Below are 26,860 nucleotides of genomic sequence, written 5' to 3'. Positions count from 1 at the left end.
GCTCATACAGTACTAACAATTTACAAATGAAGAATTCCATCAGCTTAAATATTCACTAGGTCAAGCTCTAATCCTATTACTTGGAGGGAGGATTAGTGAACCTTGAAGAGTGAATAAGTGTATTAATGTTAGGAAACTGCCAGCTAGGATGAAAGGGGAGAGGAGGTCAAACGAGGGTCTAGCTTGAAGTCATTGCACAGTGGCAAGTGTCATAAAGCTTTACCTCCCCCAGGAGCCATGAAGTCATGAAGGTCGTTCCCAAGGGAAGGCAAGTAATCTGGTGAAAATCTTGTAGCAAAAGTGGCAGACAGTAAAGTCACTGATTTCAGATATTCATGTGTGGCACTAGTTGCTTGCATCTGACAATTAATGGCTAAAGTTAAAATATCATTTTACTTCTATATGCCCTCAGAAATGCTGGAACATGTCTAAAAGTTTAGACTTATCGCTTAGAGGAAGGTCTGCAAAATGACCTTCCAAGACATTTTGCATTCTTACTGTAGACTGTGCTTTAAAACCAAAACAGCTGTGTTTATACCACATTCTTGGTAATTGTGTGATTTCTTTGGTTCTGCTGAGTGTGTTGGGTGAAACTTTGTGATCATGGTTTATTCAGCATACCAAACTTAACTGAGAATGATCACAAATGAGAATCTCATTTTTGAAGAAAGATACACAGGTTTGTAATACAAATCACCATGCTTTCAATTAATTTGTCCACAAGAGCTTTATTATAAGTACTGGAAAACAAAAACTTGAAAGAAGACTTTCTTAGTAGTTAGAACTACTTCAGGTTTTTTTTTAAAAAAAAGGTAACAAAAAACTTTGGCTTACTTTTATCTTCCAGAAAACATTTCACCAGCAAGGTTCCATTTGCCTTTGGTGTCTACTCATGCCGGCCACATGACCATGGAGACGTCCTCGGACAAATGCTAGCTCTTTGGCTTTGAAACGGAGATGAGCACCAGCCCCTACAGTTGGAAACGACTAGCACACATGTGTGGGGGAACCTTTACCTTTTTATCTTGTTTCAGTTTTTTAAGACTTAGTGCATGTTATATAAATAAAACTGTTCTACTAATTGTAAACCTGTAGGATAAACAACAGATATGCAAAGGGATCTACGAAGGAGAGTTTAAAACAGTCAAATGGCAGCTATGGCAATATAGAGGAAGCAATTACATGGTCATGCCTGATATCAGATTTTTTTTCCAGCCCCTCTATGAAAGCCTCTGAACATTAGGCAAATAATTTAATTTTTTTATTAAATTAAATAACCAGTTCTCTAGAATAGAAGGTATTTAAGCTTAATCTATTGGAGACCCACTCAAGGCTCCAATACCAGCCAAGGAAAAATGTCTCCAGAAAAATTCTGTTTCTAAGGAACCCAAGGAACCCTTTCTCACTCATGAGAAGTGTTGCTTTTGGCTGTTTAAGAAGTGTCTACTTTGTTTTATAGCAAACTCTATCTCCACCCTCTGACATCTATGCTCCTTGATTTCTCTGTTAAAATCGGAGAGAAAGAACTCTTCACAACTCTTCACAACTCTTCACTACCCTCAAAGGATCAAGATGCCCACTTTTGCCTCAGGATTTCTTGGAGCAGGTACCTCATGACTGACTTGCAGCTCCTATTTTCCCCCCCCCTCCAAAAAAAGGATACAGAATATAATTTAATTTCTTAATGCTTAAATGTTTTATTCATCCTAACACTCCTTATGGAAGTTTGGTTCTTCTGTGGCCCCCAAACATTTTAAAACAGGTAAAGGTAAAGGTTCCCCCGCACATGCGTGCTAGTCGTTTCTGACTCTAGGGGCCGGTGCTCATCTCCGTTTCAAAGCCGAAGAGCCAGTGCTTGTCTGAGGACATCTTCGTGGTCATGTGGCCGGCATGACTTAGACGCCAAAGGCGCACGGAACGCTGTTATCTTCCCACCATAGTGGTCCCTATTTTTCTACTTGCCTTTTTACGTGCTGTTGAACTGCTAGGTTGGCAGAAGCTGGGACGAGTAACAGGCGCTCACTCTGTTACACGGCACTCGGGATTCGACCCGCCAAACTGCTGACCTTCTGATTGACAAGCTCAGTGTCCTAACCCACTGAGCCACTGCGTCCCTTTTAAAACATATAGCTTATACCTAATCAGGAAATGGCAAACTAATTTGTGCGCTTAAGGTAAGAAAGAAGAATGGGCTCTGTTTGGGCTCTTTGAGGTCTAATGTGTTTGCTAATCAGCAAAGCACGTTATGCCATTAACCAGATGCTGCACTGCAAGGGTATAAGCTTTTGGTTAGGCAAGAACTGCAAATGAAGCAAAACAAACAGAAGTATTGCCTCAGTGTGATGAAACACAGAGAGACAGGAAAATTGGTAAACAGAGTAGCCTTCTACATTTACAAAGAAAAATTCCCATGTGGTTTTGCTTTAGTGAAGCCATAACTTTAGTATTTTCCATGCACATTTCAAATTTTTGAAGAGTGTTATCATTTTGAAAACCTTCCCGGGACATTTGTCTTATTTGACCTTAGATGCATAATATTTTTCTTTAAACCATTCTCCATTTCTTTTTAAAAAGATGTCTTTCTCTCTTTTTTTACTAAACCATGAGTTTACTACAACTTAAATTAAGCCAAAATTCTATAAAAAGATATCATGGTAACATTTCATTTAGGTAAAAAAAATCACCAACAAATCAAAACAACAGTTAACAGGTCTGCCTGGACCACACAAAGGGAATCTGAGGTTTGCACATAGCTAAAATAAGTTCTGCATAATTTCCCTTTTATGCTTTTTTCTAATCTTATGACCTTGGCTAATCTCAGAAGCTAAGCATGAACAGATCTGGCTAATACTTGGATGTATGTCCATTAAGAAAATTGCTAAGTCTAAGTCAGAGTGAGAAACTGGGGGGGGGGGGGAACCTTACAAGAAACCTTACAAGTTTTTAAAAAAACAACCATACATCATGAGAGATTTTTATGGGGGGGAAAGTCTACAGAAAATTACTTCTAAACTGTTGTTTTAAAAACATCGTGAGAGTTGTTATATTTAAGATAACAATTGATTATTACTTTCTTGCCAATATTTAACTGACAATATCTGGGAGAGAAGATATAACAATATCTTCTCTCCCAGATAGTTAATATTATTGTGTCAAACATTTTTTAAAATCAATGTATACCTTCTTGATAGTTTTTTTCAAGCAGGGAAAGGATATTCTGAAATTATTCTTTACTCTTGGCAACTGCCTAGCCAAATTCATGTGGTTTTCTTGATAACCCTTTCATCACTGGTTTGCCATTACCAGAGGGTCTGGCCAAATTCACCACCAGGCAGAACTAAAACTCACAGTCTTCCAGTTTTTAGCCTGGCATCTTTAACCTTATTAAGTTATTAAGTAATTAAGTTAGGTGAAACCTGGCTTAGTAGTGGTAACTGAGAGGGATCTTGTAGTGGACAATCAATTAAATATGTGCCAGCAGTGTGCGGCAGCAGGCCATATTTAGCGGACTGATTGTTGAATTAGGATCTAAGTGGCATGGTGCCCTAGTGGTGAAGACATTCACCTCTCACTTGGAAGGTTGAAAGTTCAATCTTAGGTAGCAGCAGATGATTCTCTTTCCTAGGGCACAAAGAAAAAATATCTGCTGTGAACTCTGTATGGCATCAGGAAGGGCATCTGGCCAGTAAATGCTCATCTCCCTCCAGTTGCCCCAACTCTACCCTAAATTAAGGGATTACAGGGTCATAAAAGGGAATTTTCATTGTTGGATTAGGATCAGCACCAATTGTTGTACTTTAACTTGACTTAATCATCTGTTATGTTAGTACTAATCACCAGTCTTATCACTAAGGCAGAATTATGGGGTCAGAGCATATTATGCAGGCATAGTTTCTACCACTGTGTGGAAAAAGCCATGTTAAACCAGCTATCTGGATGTGTCCTTTGATCATTTGAAGTTTATCTTCCATATCTACTCTTGGTTTATTGACGTGATCATTTTAGATGATTTCTGTCAAGTTTAGTGTTACTAACCTGCCCAAACCTGTTTCTGTATATGAACATGTGCTATTTCCTTGGAAATTATATATGTTTGATTCACGATTACTCTCTTCCAAATCAGACAGTATTTTCTCTTTTACTACATGAGGAAATCTGTCCTTCCCCCATAAAAAAAAGAAGTCAAATGGCTAATCAAAGGGTTTCTTTCATTAGCATCTCGGTATCTTTCAGAATGCCGAGTCATCAGCACCACTCAATCAGAAACAAATTGTCAGGCATTGTGTGATTTTTTTTGAGACATATTATGCTACATTACTCAACAGAGGAAATACTACACTCTTGTGGTTATGATGAATTCAAAATGAGTAACAGCTGCTGGGGAGAAAGCTCAAAAGTGTTATTTCTCCATCGAGTACCCAAGTACGCATCTGAATAGTAGAAGTTTATAGTATCAGACTATACATAACACATTTTACTGCCTCTGTCTCATTCACTCTTTCCTTCCCTTGCTTGTTGGCAGAGTAGTGAAGGCTACTCGGTTTTCCTCACATAAATATAAAATAGGAATTTATCCATGAATAAGTTAGTAATAATCATACAAAAAAGATGTTGAGACTTTGGGAAAAGTTCGGAGAAGAGCAGCTAAGATGATTAAAGGCCTGAAGACTACAACATATGAAGAACAGTTGAAAGAACTGGGTATGGCTACACTACACACTGTTGTATAAATCATAGTTTATGGACCACAATGCCTAACCTCATGTAACAATGAAAAAAACCACATTAATGTAATGATTAGTGTAATATGTTAGTTTAGTTACAGTGTGGGTAGGAGTTGCAATACTGTATATGTAAAAGGCACAGCTTAAGAAATTGAAAGATATTTAAAGGTAGCCAGAGAGACTTAGAAAGTATTTCTGCTAGTTCAGTGCTATAAAGTTTTATATAATCAAGATTTTAAGTCTACTTGCACTGTGACACCTTCTCCTGGCTGTATGTGCTTTCTATTGCTAATCAGAACATGATGAAATGTTGAGTCAGTCCACAGCTGGCTTTATGAAACATAAAGCACAAAAAATTTGAAAGCCAGATGAGCCACAATAGCTGAGGCAGAAACTTTGTTGCTCTGTAAACAAGGCGACCCAGTTTTAAGATGAAACGTACTTTGCTTTTATTTTGGTGTATTGCATTTTCTTATGGACTCCCCACCCTTTCAGAGGAGAGAAGCGAAGAACAAAACCAACAGCTTGCACAGGTAACAATGCCACTGGGCTGAACTGAACTTGGGCTGAACTGTTGGGTTCTTCATATTTTTTGAGCTTGCTGTTTTCCTGCAAATGTTTAGTTACCGGTCTATGTAACAACCTGTTGTGACTCAGGGCCAGCCTGTGGGTCCGACAGCCGGCTCCGATGTATCGGATGACTCAGATGTGGGGGAGGAGGGAAACGAACCGGCTGATGATGATTTGTAGTCTTTGCAGAGTCCTCAGCCGGGGACCTCTTCTCAGCTGCGTGAGCCCGAGAGTGCGGAGGAAGATGACCCACAGCTGGCCCTGTTCAAGGACGCCCGACGCAGGAGGCAGTCGAGCAGGAACAAACAAAGAAAGGCTGTGAGACTCCTCGGGAGGAGGCACAGGGAGACCACGCCCTGAGCTCTCTATAAAAGGAGTGTTTGGGGAGGGGCTGGTTGCTGAAAGCAACATTTCCGCTTGAGAAGACAAGCTCTTGTGTTTTTGTTAACTGCGTAATTAAATCTTGGCAGATGCCTTTTAGCCTTGGAAGCTCTCCAGTCTCTTCTTCTTAAATAGGGGTTTGCCTTTACAAGGCCAGAAGAGGGCTGGTTCAGAACAGTTTGCTTTCAGCCCCCACCCCTTATTACTACGATGGAGCAGCTTCTTGCCGAGAATGCCCAGCTCACTCAGCAACTTACTTTGCTGGCAGCTCAGGTGGCTCAACTGCAAGCTCAGGTACATGCTGCACCCCCACCCAGGAGGAAATGTCAGATAGCTATGCCGGATAAATTTGCTGGTAATCCAGAACTGTTTCCTGCCTTCCTGGGACAATGCCAGCTTTTTATCAGCGTGAGAGCAGTTGATTTCCCCACTGACCGAGATAAGGTGGGATTCGTGTTGAGCCTTCTGTCGGGAGATGCAGCTCGTTGGGGCACGCCTCTGTTGGCACAGCCTAGCCCTTTGTTCTATAACTTTGGGGGGTTTTGTGACCATATGCGCCTCATGTACGAGGACCCGATTAAGGTGCAGACTGCCACCCGACGCCTGAAAGTTTTGAGGCAGGGTCAGCGCCCTCTACAGGCCTATATCAGCGATTTCCGGCTGCTTAGCCAGGATTCCGCCTGGAATGAGGCTGCGCTCGTGGATGCCTTTCAGGATGGCTTGTCAGAGGAGATGTTGGATGAGCTGGCCCGCGTGGACATTCCCTCAGATCTGAATGGGCTGATCCATCTTTGTCTGCGGATCGATGCCCGGTTGCAGCAGCGAAAGAGTCGCCGTGCCACCCCACAGACCCCTGCCGCCCCTGTTGTGCGTGAGCCCCCAGTCCAGAGGGAGGAGCCAATGGAGCTGGGTGCCGCCAGGTCCCGTCTATCGGTGACGGAAATGGACAGACGACGATCGGAGGGGTTGTGTTTTTACTGTGGGGACCCTGGACATTTGGCTGCTTCTTGTCCAAAGACGCGTCAGCGGGCATCAGTGACCAAGCCGGCCCTGAGAAAGTCCCCTGCTTTGCTGTCGGGAAACGGCCCGAGCCCGATCTAGACGGTGTGAAAGATCGGGCGACCCACAACGACCACGCCGAGCGATGCCGTTCCGACGGTGCCTGTGAACCTTCACGGCATTTGATTTTGGAGGCACGTCTGATCCTTCCTGGCAAGCCAGAGGGGATTCCGGTCCATGCCTTAATTGACTCTGGGGCTACCACTAACTTTATGGATTCGGCCTTTGTGGCCAAATGGGCTGTTCCCCAGTGTCCAGTGGATCCGCCCATGCTTGTGGAGACCATCGATGGTCGAGTGCTCCTGTCCGGGCCTATTACGGCTGCCACGCAACCCGTGTGTATGGCCATCAGTACCCATGTGGAGGCCATTCAGTTCTACGTCACTTCGGAACTGCACTTCCCCGTGGTCTTGGGACTGGCGTGGCTCCGGGCGCATGATCCACAGATCTATTGGTCTCAGAACTTGGTCACCTTCCCAAGTTTGCAGTGCGTGGACCACACCCGCCATATCTGTGCCGGCCAGGTGGAGGGTTCCCCAGGGGTTTCCTTGCCTCCCAAACTGTCCGACTTTGCTGACGTGTTCAGCGAGTCAGAGGCGGACCAATTACCCCCGCACAGGCCCTACAACTGCTCCATTGACCTAGTCCCTGATGCGCCTCTCCCAGTGGGGTGTTTGTACTCCATGTCGGAGCCCGAGTTGGCTGCATTGCGGGACTTCCTGACAAAGAACTTGGCTCGTGGTTTCATCCGGCCCTCGTCCTCGCCAGTGTCTGCGCCCGTGCTCTTCGTCAAAAAGAAGTCGGGCGAGTTACGGCTTTGCTGTGACTACCGGAAACTCAACGCTATCACGGTGCGTAACCGCTACCCGCTGCCCCTCATCCCCGAGCTCTTGGACCGACTCCGGGAGGCTAAGATCTTCACGAAACTGGACCTGCGTGGAGCTTACAACCTCGTCAGGGTTCGGCCGGGTGATGAGTGGAAGACGGCGTTTGGTACTCGCTATGGACATTTTGAGTACACGGTGATGCCGTTTGGCCTGACCAACGCCCCCGCTGTGTTTCAGCATTTTATGAATGACATCTTTCGGGATCTGTTGGACCAGTTTGTTGTGATTTACCTGGACGACATCCTGATTTACTCCCCGTCGTGTGAAGCGCATCATCAGCATCTCCGTCAGGTCCTGCAGCGCCTCCGGAAACATCGGCTGTTTGCCAAGTTGGAGAAGTGCCAGTTCTACCAGGTGACCATTGATTTCTTGGGCCACCGCATTTCTCCTGAGGGCATCACCATGGAACCGAGTAAAGTTGAGTCGTTGCAGAGTTGGCAACCCCCGCGTCGCGTGAAGGATGTTCAGCGACTTCTTGGATTTCCCAACTACTATCGGACATTCATCCCTGGCTTTGCTGCCTTGACAGCCCCCCTCACCCGGCTCCTGCAGAAGAAGACTCGGTTCCAGTGGAACGCCCCCGAACAACAGGCGTTCCAAGCTTTGAAGGACGCCTTCATGAAGGAGCCCATCTTGAAGCATCCTGACCCGCAACGGCCGTTTGTCGTGGAGGCAGACGCCTCCGACATTGCCATTGGGGCCGTGTTACTCCAGGCAGCGACGCCCAACGGTACCCTTTTCCCTTGCGCGTATCACTCTCGGAAATTGAATCCCTCGGAGCGCAACTATACCATCTGGGAGAAGGAGCTGCTGGCCATCAAGGCGGCGTTCGAGGCTTGGAGGCATCATCTGGAGGGGGCGCGGCATCAAATCGAGGTCCGGACGGACCACAAGAATCTGGAAAGCCTGCAGACTGCTCGGAATTTGAACCAACGCCAGATCCGGTGGTCCCTCTTCTTTGCGAGGTTTGACTTCCGGGTGCGGTACATACCAAGCGGGCACAACCAGAGAGCGGATGCTCTGTCCAGGAAGCCCGAGTACACCCGAGTGGAAGACAAGCTTCCGCCCAGGACAGTGATCCCCGTCGAGTCTTTTGCTGCGGTGCGGGAGCCGGTGGATATACGGGCTCGGATCCGGGAGGCGCAGCAGCAGGAGGCGTGGGTGGCTCAGCGGAAGGAAGAGGTGGGGCCAGATTCGCCTTGGTCGGTCACGGATGGACTCCTGTATTATCGTGACCGGCTCTATGTTCCAGGAGGGCCACTCAGGGGACTCGTCCTCAGCCAATGTCATGATAACCCGGCTGCGGGGCATTTTGGCCTGTTCAAGACTCTGAACCTGGTCTCCCGTACATTCTGGTGGCCCCGAGTCCGACACGATGTCCAGTCTTATGTCACCTCCTGCGTCCCATGCAGGCAGGCCAAGTCAGCGACAGGGGCCCCGCCTGGTTTACTGCAGCCTTTGCCAACGCCCAAGAGACCCTGGGGGGCTGTGTCCATGGACTTTCTGACGGATCTACCCCCATCCTCCGGCTTCACGACAGTGTTTGTGGTGGTGGACATGTTGACCAAGATGGCGCACTTCATCCCCTGTCGTGGCTTACCGTCAGCTCGCGCCACTAGTCGCATGTTCATCCAACAGGTGTTCCGGCTGCACGGCCTTCCCGATAGAGTCGTCTCCGATAGGGGGGCCCAGTTTACAGCCCGCTTCTGGCAGGAGTTGATGCGGGCGTTGGACATTAAGGTTTGCCTCTCGTCCACGCATCATCCTCAAACCGACGGGGGTACCGAGAAGGTCATCGGCATCTTAGAGCAGTATCTGCGCTGCTACGTTAACCTGCAGCAGGACAATTGGGTGGACTATTTGGCCATAGCCGAGTTTGCCTTTAACAACTCGCAGCACACCTCCACGCAGATGACACCGTTCTTGGCCAACGTGGGTTATCACCCCCGGTTTTTCCCCCTTTCTCCCGTGGACTCACCGGAGCCGGCAGCGAACGAATTCATGGCGGAGTTACAGGCGATCCATCGGTTGGTGCGACGGCAGCTGGAGAAGGCCAAGGCCGACTACAAGAGGTTCGCCGATCGGTCGAGAAGGGATACGCCTCCATTATCGGTGGGGGATCGGGTCTGGCTGTCCACCAGGAACCTACCATCCACTCGGCCGGCGAGGAAGTTGGACCACCGTTACCTTGGACCGTTCCCAGTCGAGGCCGTCATCAACCCGGTCGCCTATCGTTTAACTCTGCCACGTTCCCTGCGCGTGCACCCCGTCTTCCGTCGGTCCTTGTTGGTCCCCGAACAACCGGCTTGTCCACTTCGCCAAGCGGAACCTCCCCCATCAGGACCTCGTGATGGCGACAGCACCCCCGAGTACGAGGTCGCCAGCATCAGGGATTCCCGCTGGCTGAAAGGTCGCTTCCAGTACCTGATCGAGTGGAAAGGGTACGGGCCGGAGGACTTCACATGGGAAGACGCGACCGCCGTTCATGCCCCTGCGTTGGTGACTACTTTTCACGAACAGTTCCCATCCCGACCGCATCCGGATCGGCAGACCCGGGGGAAGGGCCCTGCGGTGCGGGATAGTGTTGTGACTCAGGGCCAGCCTGTGGGTCCGACAGCCGGCTCCGATGTATCGGATGACTCAGATGTGGGGGAGGAGGGAAACGAACCGGCTGATGATGATTTGTAGTCTTTGCAGAGCCCTCAGCCGGGGACCTCTTCTCAGCTGCGTGAGCCCGAGAGTGCGGAGGAAGATGACCCACAGCTGGCCTTGTTCAAGGACGCCCGACGCAGGAGGCAGTCGAGCAGGAACAAACAAAGAAAGGCTGTGAGACTCCTCGGGAGGAGGCACAGGGAGACCACGCCCTGAGCTCTCTATAAAAGGAGTGTTTGGGGAGGGGCTGGTTGCTGAAAGCAACTTTTCCGCTTGAGAAGACAAGCTCTTGTGTTTTTGTTAACTGCGTAATTAAATCTTGGCAGATGCCTTTTAGCCTTGGAAGCTCTCCAGTCTCTTCTTCTTAAATAGGGGTTTGCCTTTACAAGGCCAGAAGAGGGCTGGTTCAGAACACAACCTCAGTGCATAGGAGAGGGAGGTTTGCCGGTTTTATAATATAGGAACTTGCCTTGCCAGTCCCGTTTGGAGTCTGTTTTTTTTTTAAATTGGTCCTTGATTAAAGTGTTGTTTCTTCCCTTATCTGAGTTCTGATGCTCTGACTTTGCTTAAGACGTCATCCTAATTTTGAACAGTTGTTACAGAAATTGTACAGAAATTGTAGTGAGAAATTTGTGGTGTATGGTGGCGGGGTAGTTATCCTTTTTCATAGGTTGTAATGGTTATGTTAACGCAGGAGTCTTCAAACTTGGCCCTTTTATGACTGATGGACCTCAACTTCCAGAATTCCTCAGTCAAGCACGCTGGCTGAGGAATTCTGGGAGTTGTAGTCCATGAGTCATAAAAGGGCTGACTTTGAAGACCCCTGTGTTAATGCAACTCCAAAGATCAAGTAATGCTACCCCAATCCCAAAAAAACACAGATCACCTATCACATATGTTGCAAAGACAGTAAAAACTTCTACATAGGATGAAGAAATAGAAAATTGACAAAAGACATGCATGAACATATGGGTAGTCCTCGCTTACAACAGTTCATTTAGTGACCATTTGATGTTACAATGGCATTGAAAAAAGTGACTTATGACCATTTTTTCATACTTACAACCATTGCAGCATCCCCATGGTCACATGATCAACTGATATGTGCTTGGCAACTGACTCATATTTATGACAATTGCAGTGTCCCCGAGTCATGTGATCCCCTTTTGCAGCCTTCTGACAAGCAAAGTCAATGGAGAAGACGGATTCATTTAACAATTGTATTACAACTGTGGCAAGAAAAGTCATAAAATGGGGCAAAGTTCACTTAACAACTGTCTCACTTAGCATCAGAAATTTGGGCTGAAATGTCCTAAGCCAAGGACTACCTGTATATATGACGGTCAACTGACAGTCACAAGATGTGATGAACATTCCTTAAATCTCAGCTCATAAAGAAGCACAATTAAGCTCAGCAAATAAGAACCACAAGTAAACCGTTGACATTTTAGGTCAAGCAAATTCCAAAATTCATGTCAGCTTGGCATTCTGACAAGTCACATCAACAGATATATGGAATAAATCTTGTATTTGGGAGAATGGCAGGCAGAGCAGACACCTTCACTCAGTATTAACTCCTAATATGGACAGGATCATTTGTTTTACAACTGTTCAAACTTATGATGATGCTGAATAAAGTGACATGACCAGTCCTCAGATATATGACTGCTGCAGTAACATGATCAAAATTTGAGTGTTTGACAACAGGCATGTATTGACAATGGCTGCAGCATCCCAGGGTCCCATGATGGTCACTTGCGGTGTTTCCAAGGAGTTTTTAACAAGCAAAGTCAATGGCCACTTAATGACCACCTGATTTGCTTAATGACCATAGCAAAAATGTCATAAAATCCGGTGCAATTCACCTAATGATCAAATTACTTACTAATGGAAACTCTGTTCCCAATTGTGGTCATACGTTGAGGACTACCTGTAGCAATATTGCTAAGAAATTGCAAAAATGAATATGCCATTACAATTCTACCAGCCAAACAAAATATGTTATAGTGTATAACAAATTAATGTGAAAATCATGTATTAATTTGTATATCTACATGCTTTTCTGTTTTCATCAGGCATATATCAATCAGTTTTATGAGCAAAAAGCTGATCTAAGGCAGCGAGGCTGGAAGATAAATAATTTATCCTTTGTGGATAAAATCAAACAAATGCAAGACTTTTTTAGATTGAATGTAACAGGAAAGGTTGATGCTGAGACGCTAGAAGTTATGCAACAACCACGATGTGGTGTTCCTGATATTGGACAATATGTCCTGGCTCTTCCTGGATGGAGAAAAATCAAGCTCACATACAGGTGAAAATATTTTATTGATAGACCAAATAAATGAGATGACATCAAGAAATTCTTAGAGATATCCCCTGAATTATGTCCACATGCATCAGATAAGAATAACATAGTACCTCCTTAGCTGTATACATAATAGATCTTAAGTAACAATGATTTTGTCATAAACTCAGCATTTATAAGTTGAAAAATACTGAAAATTAAATGTCACTATTAAAACTTTATTTTAAACTGCAAAAAACCAAACTTGAACATTTACAATACTGTATAGATATACAATTTAGGATTTTGGAATTGCATTGTTTCTCCTGAAAGTTTGGGAGAACTTTAAAGTTCAGTATAAATAGTATTTTTTAATATGATAGAAAAGAGAAATTTTTAAGTGCAAGCCTAGGCACGAACCATATTAATCCATTTAATTTGATTTGGTTTAATAATTTAAATGAAATGAAATAAAAGGGAAACTAACTTATGCTTTAGCCCTACTCACTATACCCCAAAACCTAGCCTTGGATACTGCTGTTTTGCAAAAATAATTCACTAGAAGAAAATGCCTTAGGCAGCGGGAAAGGGAATTCATTTTGCTCACATCTCAATAAAAAATAAAGGTCATATGAATAATTCTATCCTGGAACTGGGCAACATGAATTGGAAAAATTGTAGTCATTTGTCTCAATCTACTTGCTTCTGACTTGCATATTCATTTTTCAGTCCAGATCATTATTTGCCAGAGTAGTGCAAATGATTTTTTAACTGTTTTTCCCACCTTTATTAATTTTATGAATAACACAAGGCAGCAAACATACCTAATGCCCCCTCCCTTCTACTATTTTCACTCCAACAACAACCTTGTGAGGTGGATTAGGCTGGGAAAGAATGACTGGCTCAGGGTCGCCCAACCGGCTTTCATGCTATGGGGGGTGAACTATTACCCCCCGTAGATAGGGCTCGCAACTTGGGAGTCCTCCTAGATTCACGGCTCACCTTGGAAGACCATATAGGAGCTGTGACTAGGGGGGCCTTCGCCCAGGTTCGCCTGGTGCGCCAGTTGCGGCCCTATCTTAGCCGGGATGATTTATGCACGGTCACTCATGCGCTCGTGTCCTCTCGTCTGGACTACTGCAACGCTCTCTACATGGGGCTGCCCTTGAGGACCACCCGGAAGCTCCAACTGGTACAGAATGCAGCCGCGAGAGTTGTGTTGGGAGTCTCCCGATACTCCCACGTTACACCGCTGCTCCGTGAGCTGCATTGGTTGCCAGTTGTCTTCCGGGTGAGATTCAAGGTACTGGTAACAGTGTTTAAAGCCCTTCATGGCATGGGGCCGGAGTACCTTAGGGAACATCTGCTGCCGGCATCAAGCTCCCTGCGCCCTGTGCGTTCCCACAGAGAGGGCCTCCTCAGGGTGCCACCGATCAGAGAATGTCGATTGGTGGCCCCCAGGGGGAGATCCTTCTCTGTGGGCGCTCCGGAGCTGTGGAACCAGCTACCGGTAGAGCTCCGGATGGCGCCCGATCTTCGCTCCTTTCGTCGCGATCTCAAGACGTTTCTGTTTGTTCAAGCCGGCCTAGCCTCATGGGGATTGGTGGGGTTTTTTAATTTTGTGCTTTAATTTTAACTAGGTGTTTTAGAATTTTATTCCAACTGTTTTAATATGGGCAATTATTTAATCTTGTTTTAACGTTTGTATTTAGTATTTTATTCTGCCCTGTGAACCGCCCTGAGTCCTCAGGGAGAAGGGCGGTATATAAATATTATTAAATTAAATTAAATTAAATGCCTTAGGAGCAACTAGAACTCACAGTCTCCCAATTTCTAGCCCGGTGCTTTAACAACTAGACCAGGGGTAGACAACCTTGGCTCTTTTATGACTCGTGGACTTCAACTCCCAGAATTCCTGAGCCAGCCAGGAATTCTGGGAGTTGAAGTCCACGAGTCATAAAAGAGCCAAGGTTGCCTACCCCTGAACTAGACCAAACTGTTTCAGTGAGAAAGTGTTCTGCATTATAATTTTCTTAGAATTATGAATTACACACCTGACATGAGGAGAGCAGATGTGGATGCCTCCATCAAGAAGGCTTTTGAAGTTTGGAGTAAGGTGACGCCTTTGACTTTCAACAGGATTCACAGAGGGAGAGCAGACATCACGATAGAGTTTGCAACAAGAGGTAGTAGCACCTTAAATCCCACAGCAGCTTTAAGTTTCTTTAAGCTCTTTTTATGACGAAGTGAGAGTAATCTCATATCATGTTGTCTTTCAGTGCATGGCCGCTGCCCGCGGCAATTTGACGGACCCCTTGGTGTCCTTGGGCATGCTTTCCCTCCTGGTCATTACTTCCGTGGAAATGTGCATTTTGATGAGGATGAAACTTGGGTAGCCAGTTTGTATGGTAAGTAGTAATAAACCTTTCAGTTTTGAAGTTGCAAGAGCTATTTTAACTGTAGCTGTAGACAATCCTCCAAAGAAGACAATCCAGAATAATAATGCAGGCATGTGTACGACTACATTGCTGTGCATGGTTATCTGAGCTGAATTCCACTGAACCAAGTACGGAGCTTACAATTATAGGCAATGCTCATGTTACGACTGTGAGCTCACAATCACGGTTGTAAGTCATGACGGTCATAAAATGGGTCACAACGTGACTGGACTCAATTATATGACATTTTTTAAAGTGGCTGTTAAGCAAATGTGTTGATCGTAAAGCAAACAGGGTAGTTATTAAGTATAATCCATGGTCATTATAGGAACACCACATTCCTTACGCAAACCTATTGTTGACTATGGGTCCATTTTTCCAGAAACTGGAAGTAAACGCTGGCTGTTGTAATGTTGCAAATTGTAATCATATGACCACAGGGCACTGCAAATGGCTGTATGTAATTGTGGGCTGGTTGCTGAGCATCCAAAATGCAGTCACATAACTTCAGAAAGTGGGTGGACATCAGAACTTTGAAACCAGGTCATAAGTACCATTTTTGGGGTCCGCCATAACTCAAATGGTTGCTAAGCAACGGGTCATAAGCTGAGAACTACCTGTACGTAAATTCAGTTATTGTGGGATGGTAAGTATGAAGGAAACTTTTTCATCCATGAGGTTTTTTTGAGACAAAGGCAGGTTTTACTGCTAACCAAGATAAGTAAGTAGGAACTCCATCAAAAGGAAAACAGGGAAGGGGAAATCTCACCTCTAATTATTCTGATTATTTTATGGCTTGCTCCTACCACTCAGAACTAGGATTAGTTGAAAATGACATTATTCCTTCATTTATTTACAGAGCAAAGAAGATCTAGAAATTCTCCTGTTGCTCCAGCAGATGATGACAGGACTCCTGTTTTGAAAAAAGCCCCAAAGCTGCATTCTTCTGCTGTTCCTGTCCCTTACTCCACCATTAGTAAGTTTAAAGATTCTCCACTCCATTCTACAAAGGAATTCTTCCTTGTAAAAATGGGGGGATATGATTTTATCAGTACTTATGGCAGTGGGAGCAGTCTACACCAATGCAAGGTTCTTCTTGCATTTTTTAAAAAATGAACACCGATGGTTGCCTGAAACTTTTTGTAAGTTTTCTTTGTATGGAGTTCTTCAGCTTCCAATATAAAAAGATAGTAAATGCTTGGATAAGGAATTGGTCTCTTTTGACCATCAATACAGTTCTCAACTTCAGCTGGAGCTCACACTGGATGGGAAGCCAGAAAACTGCTGATGGAGCTTCATCAGCCAGAGGTGACACATGGAAAGCCCCAAAATGAATGTTCTATGGCAGTGATGGCGAACCTTTTAGAGACCGAGTGCCCAAACCTCAACCCAAAACCCACTTATTTATCACAAAGTGCCAGGGTCGCATCAGCATTGTGGTGCCCTCACGGGGGATGGGGGGTGTGGCCCACTGGGTGGGCATGGCTGCGGTGGTATGGCACTGGGTGGGCATGGCCAGGGTGGGCATGGCCACCTTGATGTTGCTTATGGGGGGATGTCTGTGGGGGCTGGGCAGGATTGGGAGAGATCCAAGGGGTCTCTGGTGGGTAGAGCAGTGGGCAGGAGGCTCATCCTGCAGGGTGAGGCTGGGAGTAGGGTGGGGATGCCATTGCTGCAGGGCAAGGCATGGCGAGGCAGGGGTGGATGCTGCCTGACACTATCAGCCCCTGCACACAAAGGCCAGCGAGTGCATGGGGGCATGCTCTACCACCTCTACTCGAGCTTGCTAGCCGGTTGCGCCTCCTTTGTGCTGGGCGGGGCTGCCGCTCTGGGCACCGGCAGTAGCCTAATGGACCTTCACAAGCTGCTGGCGGTGGCAGCAGGTGTGCCCACAAAGAGGGCTCTGAGTGCTGCCTCTGGCACGCGTGCCATAGGTTTGCCATCACTGTTCTATGGGCAAAAAAGGAGTAAGGATGGACAGCTTTGAAAAGATTAGATCCATTTATCCTTTTTTCCCAAACTCATCTGATTTGGATGTCCATCTTCTATGTGAGCCCCGGAGCTACGCTACTGATTTGCTGTCATGTTCAGCATGGCTGTCAGTGGAAATGATTACAAACATAATGGGGATTATTACAATCCACTGCATTGAACAGAGTGGAAAAACAAATATCCCACCACAATCTGCCTTGACCATCATGCCCTGAAAATGTTGGGAATCAATTGCTCCAGGCCCAGCCATGATTGCTTGCAAGGACACCTAAGAACACTTTAACATTATAATTGTTGTATTAGTTCATCAAGTCCTGAGGCCTGAACTACAGGAACAAGTCATGGAATTTTATCAGCAACACTTTCAAAAGTGAGGGGTCCTTGGTGGTCTCTGAGCTTGGTTGTTGTTGTTGTTTTTGTTTTGCAGACATTTCATTATCCAGACTAGGTTAGCATCATCAGTGTTACCTAATTTGGGTAATAAAATATCTACAAGAAAACAACCAAGCTCAGAGATCACCGAAAACCCCTCATTTCAATCCTGAGCTACAAATATTCACTTTTATTGGTACTTTCAAAAATGGCTTGCCAGTCATTCTTCCTAGAGCTGAGATTGTCTGGTCCAAAGTCATCCAGTTGGTTTCTCATGGTCTCCCAGCTTAACTACTCAACCAAATTGGTTCTCTTGAAAATAAGTAAATTATGGATTTTTTTTAAAAAATAACTGTTCCTTACATAAATAAAACAGTGTTCTGGTATGTAATTCTTTGTGAAGTTCTTTGGCATATTATATGCATGTATTACAAATATCTCATTCTCTCCACATAAGCCCCAAATAGAGAAGTCATATGTGCATTTACTTGAGACTGAATCCCATGGAACTCAGTGGAACTTAGGTATGCATCTACAATCCATGTATAATTATGTTTTATTGGTTTATTTTTTATTTATTTAGAATTTAACCTGTTCCTTGTGGCTGCACATGAGATTGGGCATGTACTTGGCCTCGCACATTCTAATGATCCAAGAGCCCTGATGTTCCCCAATTATAAGCCCATTGACCCTGATGAGTCCCCACTGTCTGAAGATGATATTAATGCTATTCAGGCCATCTATGGTAAGAAAAAAAAACAGATGATCAGAAATGGATGGTAACAAATTATAGAGAGGGCCCACAGAGAGGGCCTCCTCAGGGTGCCACCGATCAGGGAATGTCGATTGGTGGCCCCAGGGGGAGATCCTTCTCTGTGGGCGCTCCGGAGCTGTGGAACCAGCTACCGGTAGAGCTCCGGATGGCGCCCGATCTTCGCTCCTTTCGCCGCGACCTCAAGACGTTTCTGTTTGTACAAGCCGGCCTAGCCTGATGGGGATTGGTGGGGTTTTTTTTTAATTTTTTGTTTTAATTTTAAATTGCTGTTTTAGAATTTTATTCCAACTGTTTTAATATGGGCAATTATTTAATCTTGTTTTAACGTTTGTATGTAGTATTTTATTCTGCCCTGTGAACCGCCCTGAGTCCTCAGGGAGAAGGGCGGTATATAAATATTATTAAATTAAATTAAAATTAAATTAAATTAATTATGAACAAAAATTAAAGGAGTCTCATGGGTCATCTGACATGCTAGTATGATGTAAGAAAGGAATGTTGGAAAGCATGTCCAGTATTTTTCCAGGTCCTTTTGACTACAGATAGTCCTAGACTTATGACCACAACTGAGTCCAAAATTTCAGTTGCTAAACAAGACAGTTCTTGAGTGAGTTTTGCCCCATTTGATGATCTTTCTTGCCATAGTTGTTGAATGAATCACTGCAGTTGTTATGTTACTAACAAGATTGTCAAGTGAATCTGGCTTCCCCATTGACTTTGCTTGTCAGAAGGTCACAAAAGGTGTTCACATGACCCCGGGACCCTGCAACCCTCATAAATACATACCAGCTGCCAAGCATCCGAATTTTGATCCTGTGACCATGGGGATGCTGCAACGAGTGTGGAAAAAAGATCATAAGTCACTTTTTTCAGTGCTGTTGTAACTGGTCAAAGGGTCACTAAACAAGGACTACCTTGAATTCATGAGTACTTGTATGATTGAGTTTCTTATAACTTTCAGAGAAGTGTCAAGGAAACTATCCAAAGGTGCTTTTTTCATGAGGCAACTGGACTTCCATGTTTTCTTTGAAGACGTTTGGCTTCTCATCCAAGAAACTTCTGTCAAGCAAACTAGTTTTTATCATTTTAGGTTAGCCAATTAATGAATACCTTCTCCTTCCCCCACATCTTACACCAAATCATTGCTGAAATAGGCACCCCTTCATCCTCTTCACATTAAAAAATACTAGCATTTTCCTCTCTTATGCTTCATGTTGTACAGGTATATTTATTTAATTGATTCTCCATTGCTTTCCGAAAGTTTAATATTAATGATAGATATTCAAAATGGCCAAGTTCCAGATACTGCAGGCCTTGGCTGAAGTTGCCCCAGCCAAGATAAACCAGGTTGAACAAAAGCCATCCCTCCTATCCAGAAATATAGGAGAACGGAAACTTCTTGGGTTAAAATAAATAAAACCCTTTCAAATTCTGAAACACAAAACCTTTATGTTGGTGTATATAGTTGCCAAGGTCACAGTTGCTATGCCAGTGTTTTCTGAGAACCAACAATTCCATTGTGTCATTTAAGGGTCATTTATATGGCTACAGCAAGAAATTTGGAAGAGATGCTTGAAGTAATGCATTCAGGTTTCAGGCAATGCTCCAGGATCTCTTGGACCACTCCAGAATCTCTTCTGTAGCATTCCAGGCCTGCCTACTTTATTGCTTGCAAAAGCAACAGGAATATGATTAGTTTCAAAAATCCCCTGCAAATTCAATATGATACACTATGTTTGGGCATACCACGATATTGTTAATTTTCCTTTGGCTTTGCATCTTGAGTGAACTCAGGAGATCATTGCGTATTCAACAAGCTATGATTATATATATCATGGTTTAGTTCAACATGACAACACAGCTAGTACGCTGGCAAGACCAACCTGTTGAATAATTGTGACAATACAGAGAAATTGCAAGCAATAATTAGGTCTGAACATGAGCATCCAAAACAAGCCCACGATGACATTATGTGTCTCATGAAAGCATTCTGGAAACGATGCAATTCTGTGATTAGATAAAAATTGCATATATTGCATAATTCGCTCCATTTGTCCACAATCTTTCCACTCGGAGAATAAGTGTTATGATTAATCATATTCCACCTGATTATTTTAGGACCATCACAAAATCCTTCAAATGAACCAGTGAAGCCAACAGTATCAAAAGCTTGTGATCCCAAGCTAAAGTTTGATGCCATCACTACCTTCCGAAGAGAAGTGATATTTTTTAAGGGAAGGTAAACAGGATTTGCTTACTATAAAGGGAGAAAGAAGGAATTGCTGCGTAGTACATATGTGGCATGTTGAATAGCTTGACATTGAAAATAAAATCTTTTCCACTCTCGACCCCCACCTAGTGTTCATTAGTTGCCTCATCATAGTTGTCGCAAGGTACTTTTTCTTTTTTCTTTTTCCTTGAAGACATTTTCGCTTCTCATTTAAGAAGATTCTTCAGTTTTGAAATGAAGAAGCTTGGATGAGAAGTGAAACATCTTCAAGGAAAAACAAAGAAAGTCCAGTTATCTCTGGAAAAAAACACCTTTGGAGCAGCCATGGCCTGGATGACTGAGGATGTCCATAGGCCTTTTGCCTCATCATACTTTTCTGACTCCATTGCAGAAAGCTGGCAACTTTGTTCCATTAAAACATAATTGTAACTGTAAGTAATTTATTTACTCACTATAAACCTTAGAATAACACCAATTAGAATAACACCAATTATAACAACAATTATTTTCTTCCAAATTGCACGTGGATTAGAATTTAGAGGGAAGCAATCAAGGTAGGATTTGCATCAAATAATACATGGCTCAACCGTTAGATTACAGAACTATAGGTTTCTAGCTCAAAAGGATTCTTATTTTCTTAGTCCTTGAAGCCTGAAATCTAACTAGGATGACTCTCCAGAAAACATAGGGGGCCTTACTTCTGAGTAAATATACAAGCCATTGCACCATAAGGTGTTCTTATGTTCAGCTTTTGTCCCTAATTATACCCTTCTGACTTTGTTAGACTTTTTCCCTTTATTAATAAATTGATTTACAATAGGACCAGTTGCCTGTTTTAATTCACAAAATAATTATTTTTAGTAATAGGAAATGTACCATCATATTCTTTGCAGGAACATCTGGAGAGTGTATCCTACTAGCTCTGAAGTGGACTTGGAATCAATTTCTACTTTGTCACCTCTGCTGCCATCTGGAATCCAGGCAGCTTATGAAAATATGAATGATCAGGTTTTTTTCTTTAAAGGTAAGACATTAAGGCTTATGTTATTTGAATTAGAAGTTTAGGAATGAAAAACCTGCAGTCCTGGAGTGATACATATGGCTCCTGCACTAATTTCAAAAGCTCTGTGCAAACATACCATTTGGGTCTCTGAGAATAGTAATGTCTCTAGCAACCAGCTGTTGGAGAAGAGGAAACAAGATGTAAATAAGAAAAAGAAAAGTAAAAAAAGGGGGGGTTTAGACAAAAGCAGAGATGGCACTGAATTTTCAAGGCTAATAGTCAAGTTCATTTGTGGCGAAGGAGCAAAAATCTGCATGATGATTTGACATAGCTCTTCTGAGCTGGCTAATAGCTTGCCTGGGTGTAGGAACTAAGGGAGATTTAAGACAGGGACATGCAAACTGAAAGGATTCTGTAAATGAAGAAGAATGTTTGCTTTTGATGAAAGACTCTTGTATAGAACTCACACTGGGTTTTGCTTTAAGAAAACGAGCTGCCCAGAGTTGATTAAAAGATGGGTGGCTATAAGTGTTTTAAATAGAATAAATGAATAAAGAAAATTAAAGAAAAATAAAGAGTCCTATATACTTAGAGTGAGCGCCTGTTACTCGTCCCAGCTTCTGCCAACCTAGCAGTTCGAAAGCACGTAAAATGCAAGTAGAAAAATAGGGACCACTACGGTGGGAAGGTAGCAGCGTTTGGCGTCTAGTCATGCCAGCCACATGACCACGGAGACATCCTCGGACAAGCGCTGGCTCTTTGGCTTTGAAACGGAGATGAGCACCGGCCCCTAGAGTCGGAAACGACTAGCACGCATGTGTGGGGGAACTTTTACCTTTATACTTAGAGGGGCAGCCATCATTCATTTAAATTGATTAGATAGATATAGATAAATAGACATAGATTAGGTTGACTCAGCCTTCCATCCTTCCGAAGTAGGTAAAATGAGGACCCAGATTGTTGGGGGCAATTAAGCTGACTTTGTAATAATGCCGCTTGGGGGGGGGCGAAAGCCCTAATAAGCAGGCATATACATAGAATGAAGGCTATTGCTAAGCACATTGATTTGTGCTTAGATTGAGAGCCGCCCTGAGTCTTCGGAGAAGGGCGGGATATAAATGGGATTAAAATAATAAATAAATAAATAAATAAATAGATTGATCGAAAGATAGATAGATAGATAGATAGATAGATAGATAGATAGATAGATAGATAGATAGATAGATAGATAGATAGATGTATACTGGCAGATCAACAGTCAGGTAGACAAACAATGGAGATTATTAAATTTGAAAACCTTTGACCTTTTTTCCTCCTATATCTTTCAACAGGTAATAAATTCTGGATGATTAGTGGGCTTCAAATGCAGCCTGGGTATCCCCAGCCCATTGACAAGTTGGGATTCCCAACAAGCACGGAGAAAATCGATGCTGCTGTTTTTGATAAAGATACTAGAAAAACTTATTTCTTTGTTGGTAACCATTACTGGAGGTAAGTTCTCTTAAAGAACTCCTTTGAAAAATAATAAAAGTCACACTGAGCCTTAGGAAGAAAAGATGGAAGGGAGATATTAAAGTGATTTTTAAGTACCATTTAAAAAATATTTTTATCGATTATTTATTATTCTTTTAATAACAATAGTAAAAGAAAATGCAGAGTACATTCAGAAAGAAGGGAAAGGAAAATAAAAAAGACTTTTAAAGCAGGGGTCCCCAACCCCGAGGCTGTGGCCCACCACTGGCCTACGGCTCTTTCAGGACCAGGCCACAGAAGCAGCCGGTGAGGCGTGCACACATGTAGCTCCACTAGTGTGTGCAGTGGGTGGGCCAGCATGTGTACCTCCATTTGTGTGAGTGGTGGGCCCATATATATATATACACAAACTTTTAATATGTTTATCTGAAAAGGAAATGCACAACCTACAGCCTACAGCCTTCGGTTCATTGGTGCAGTCCTGGGATACCTTCAAAAATAATTTTTTTAATTCAGATTTTTTTACAGGAGAAAAGACAAGTGTTAATATTATGTACATTGTAAACAATTCTTTAACTGCATTTAATTATTTTCAACTTTAATTGTTCGTGTTTAAACCAAAACAAACTTAGCTTTATCTCACATCAAACCAAATTCAATTTTTTATTTTAGCATTGTCCACTTTTTGGTCATAGTCTACTTTCCCCCACACTCAAATGAAGCTAGCATACCTCAGCTTTCAACCCCTGTCACAATTTTTATGCATCCTTGTTCTAGAACTCATATGTGACAATAGATTTCATCTTCTAAAGCAACTGTTCACACCCTAAACATAACACAAAAGCACTAACAAACACTGCATCCAAATGCACTGATATGGAAAGCAGAATATGGATATGAATTATATTCATAAATATATTCATGAATACATAAATCAATATTTATGTAAATATATTTCCTACATTTACAAATATTTATATATTACTTTCCGTTACTTTCCAAACAATCAGCAAATAGAATGTGAGTCATTTGTGATGTATTGCATTGTTCTCCACCTGAATCTGTTCTCTTGTATCTATTCCATCTTCCTCAACGTTACATATTACACCAACAGCTGTTCTCACTATCTGTGTGATGGCATGGTGGTTAGAATACAGTATTGCAGGCTAATTCTGCTCACTGCCAGGAGTTTGATTCTGACCGGCTCAAGGTTGACTCAGCCTTTCATCCTTCCAAGGTCGGTAAAATGAGGACACAGATTGTTGGGGGCAATATGCTGACTCTGTAAACCACTCAAAGAATGCTGTAAAGCACTATGAAGTTAAGCAGTATATATGTCTAAGTGCTAAGTGCCATCTTACACTAGGACCATGGGCTGAATTTGCACCAGGCACATCTTGCATCTAATATGTTCTTTAAATTGTATTTTTCAGGTATGATGAAAATACTCACTCCATGGATGAGGATTATCCAAGGAATATAAGAGACGATTTTCCTGCAATTGATGAGAAGATTGATGCTGCCTTCCAGCTCAATGGTAAGAGAAAAAGGCATATTCTAATGTGGATCTAAAATATGGATCATGGACTTGCCCACAGACATAGGAACTTGTCTACTATCATTATTTATTTGTATGTCACTTTCCCATGGCAGTGGTACTTAAAAGTACTATACTGCATCACAAGACAATTCACTTATAATTACCATTATAAAGAAAAATTGGTTAACAAGGAAACTTAAGCAGTTTCACTAAACGGCATGTTGGTACGCTTTATACAGTGGTCTTCTGTAGTCAGAATTAAGGACTAAAAGCTGAAATGCAGAAATCTTATCCAGAAACAAATAAAAAGGCTTTGAATTAAGTTCATATTTTTGAATGAAACTTGCAAAGATTTGTCACTTTTGAGCTTGCCTTAGCATCATCTCTACAATCGCCACACAGCTGAAAGAGCAGAGACTGCCTCTACTAATCCTTTGTCTACACAGCATTTACAAATTTGGAGGGAGAGATCCTTCTTTGAACTTGGTTGTTTTCTTGCAGACATTTCATTCCTTCACTGGGTAACATCATCAGTGTTAGCAGTTCAATTCAACAATTTAACCTTGAGCTACAAATATTCTCCTCTATTGGTTTATAAATTTACAAAGCCTGCCTCATGCCATCCATGTTTTTTTTTAAAACAGTTGGCACTGTTTCGATGTCATGTTTCTATCATTTTTCTATAATACAGTATCTTTCCTTTTAGGTTTTTTCTATTTTTTCCATGGGTCCAGGCAGTGGGAATTTGATCCGAAGACTAAACGAGTGATTCGTGTTATGAAGAGCAACAGCTGGCTTAATTGCTAGAAATTGTCTTAAAAGACAGTTCCTGTAAGAGGAAAATAGTATACAGATGATTCTGTTAAACAACTATGAATTGTTATATATCACAGATAATACATTTGGGAAGCAAAAATTCAGAGGATCACTAGATGGTAGTAAAGAAATATTGAAAATTAGCTTTTTGCTGTCCTCGGGATGGTTGCAAAACTGTTACGTGCTCCTGTTTAGTTATAAAATGTGATCTTTTTTTAAACATCTGTATTTATTCAGTGCATATAAAGCTTTAACAAGACGTTTAACTGCTTATAAAGAATGTTTGCATTTTCTGCTGTGATTTGTACACAGTAGGCATGATTGTAACCTAATAAGCAACACTAACTTCTGAGATATGTAGTGGCTGGGGAATATGCGCAAGATTGCCAGTTTAATGCTATGCATTCTGAAATAGATTTGCCATTTTACAAAAAACACCATTTGCTTTTAAAATAAGACAAGAAAATAACAAAAACAAAGTGTTATATTAGAAAATGTTTTTCATATTAAATACAGGACGCAGAAGTTACACTTAGAAAAATATTACTTAATAAAGTTGGGTTGAAGGTTCTGAGTAGATGTAACGCGGGAAACCCAGCCTTCAGATAAAGAGACATGTTAACAAGTTTCGGTCAGGAAAAATCCATTTTTTTATTCTTGTTTGTGAACTAGTTAAACAAATGACATGATTTGCAAATCCAGTCAGCATAAAGTCATTGCCTCTATTCCCAAAGGGCTTAAAACTGTGCTTGCACATTGTATTATATACCATAGCTTTCTTTGGCTAAGTACATAAGACATGCTTTTCCACCACCTCCTCCTCCTCCTCCATCAACATCAACAACATCATCATCTCTTTTTGTGTGTGTGTGTGTGTGTGTGTGTGTTGATCTGGAACAGCAAACGAAGGAGGCTTTGATTAGGTTTCACACATTTTTCAGGGCAAGACATGATATAATGAGGATTTTTAAATCAGGAGAGATGAATGAAGGGAGTATACTAGCACTTTACAGTCAAATAGAACCTACTGCTTTTATGCATACACAGTTGTATAAAACTCTATCATGTCTATCCATCCCTATTTTTAAAAAAATTCCCTTTATTGGAAGTATTGAGACTTTTTGTTGTTCAGTCACTAAGTCATGTCTGACTGTTTGTGACCCCATGGACCATGGGATGCCAGCCTCCCCTGTCCTCCACCGTCTCCCTGAATCTACCCAGATTTATGTTCATTGCATTGACGACACTATCTAACCATCTCATCATTCCCCTTCTGCCTTCCATCTTTCCCAGCATCAGGGTCTTCTCAAATGAGTCCTCTCTTCTCATTTGGTAGCTAAAGTACTTCAGCTTCGGTATCTGTCCTCCCAAAGGACACTCAGGGTTAATTCCCTTTAGGATTAACTGATTTTATCTCCTTGGACTGCAAGGAACTCTCAAGAGTCTTCTCCAACACCACAATTTGATAGCATCAATTCTTTGGTGCCCGGCTTTGTTTATGGTCCAGCTCTCACAGCCATACCACAGCTCTGACTATATGGACTTTTGTCAGCAAGTTGATGTCTCTGCTTTTTAATATGCTGTCTAGGTTTGTCATAGCTTTCCTCCCAAGGAACATGTGTCTTTTAGTTTCATGGTTGCTGTTATATACTGGGTTCTTT

General features: G+C 42.8%; 1 protein-coding gene across 1 annotated transcript; it reads left to right on the top strand.

The window, feature by feature from the left end:
* Nucleotides 1-5,149: 5,149 nt before the first annotated feature.
* LOC310640237 (matrix metalloproteinase-27-like) lies at nucleotides 5,150-25,225 on the top strand. The gene is made up of 11 exons (XM_083362414.1): nucleotides 5,150-5,257; nucleotides 12,349-12,587; nucleotides 14,598-14,746; nucleotides 14,840-14,968; nucleotides 15,858-15,974; nucleotides 17,946-18,107; nucleotides 20,256-20,376; nucleotides 21,261-21,391; nucleotides 22,702-22,861; nucleotides 24,277-24,380; nucleotides 25,090-25,225. Exons 1-11 carry the CDS (start codon nucleotides 5,156-5,158, stop codon nucleotides 25,188-25,190), a joined length of 1,515 nt encoding a protein of 504 aa, XP_083218540.1. The 5' UTR covers nucleotides 5,150-5,155; the 3' UTR covers nucleotides 25,191-25,225.
* The last annotated feature ends 1,635 nt before the right edge of the window (nucleotides 25,226-26,860 follow it).

This window comes from Vipera ursinii (assembly GCF_947247035.1).
Source record: "Vipera ursinii genome assembly, chromosome: 4".
Taxonomy (NCBI): domain Eukaryota; kingdom Metazoa; phylum Chordata; class Lepidosauria; order Squamata; family Viperidae; genus Vipera; species Vipera ursinii.
This window is presented reverse-complemented; position numbering and strand designations above follow the sequence as displayed.

Excerpts from the sequence above, each read along its gene's own strand:
- LOC310640237 (XM_083362414.1), top strand. The coding sequence starts at position 5,156 with ATGAAACGTACTTTGCTTTTATTTTGGTGTATTGCATTTTCTTATGGA. Across the intron at positions 15,975-17,945 it reads TGTCCCTTACTCCACCATTA|AATTTAACCTGTTCCTTGTG; the intron begins GTAAGTTTAAAG and ends TTATTTATTTAG. Across the intron at positions 22,862-24,276 it reads GTTGGTAACCATTACTGGAG|GTATGATGAAAATACTCACT; the intron begins GTAAGTTCTCTT and ends TGTATTTTTCAG.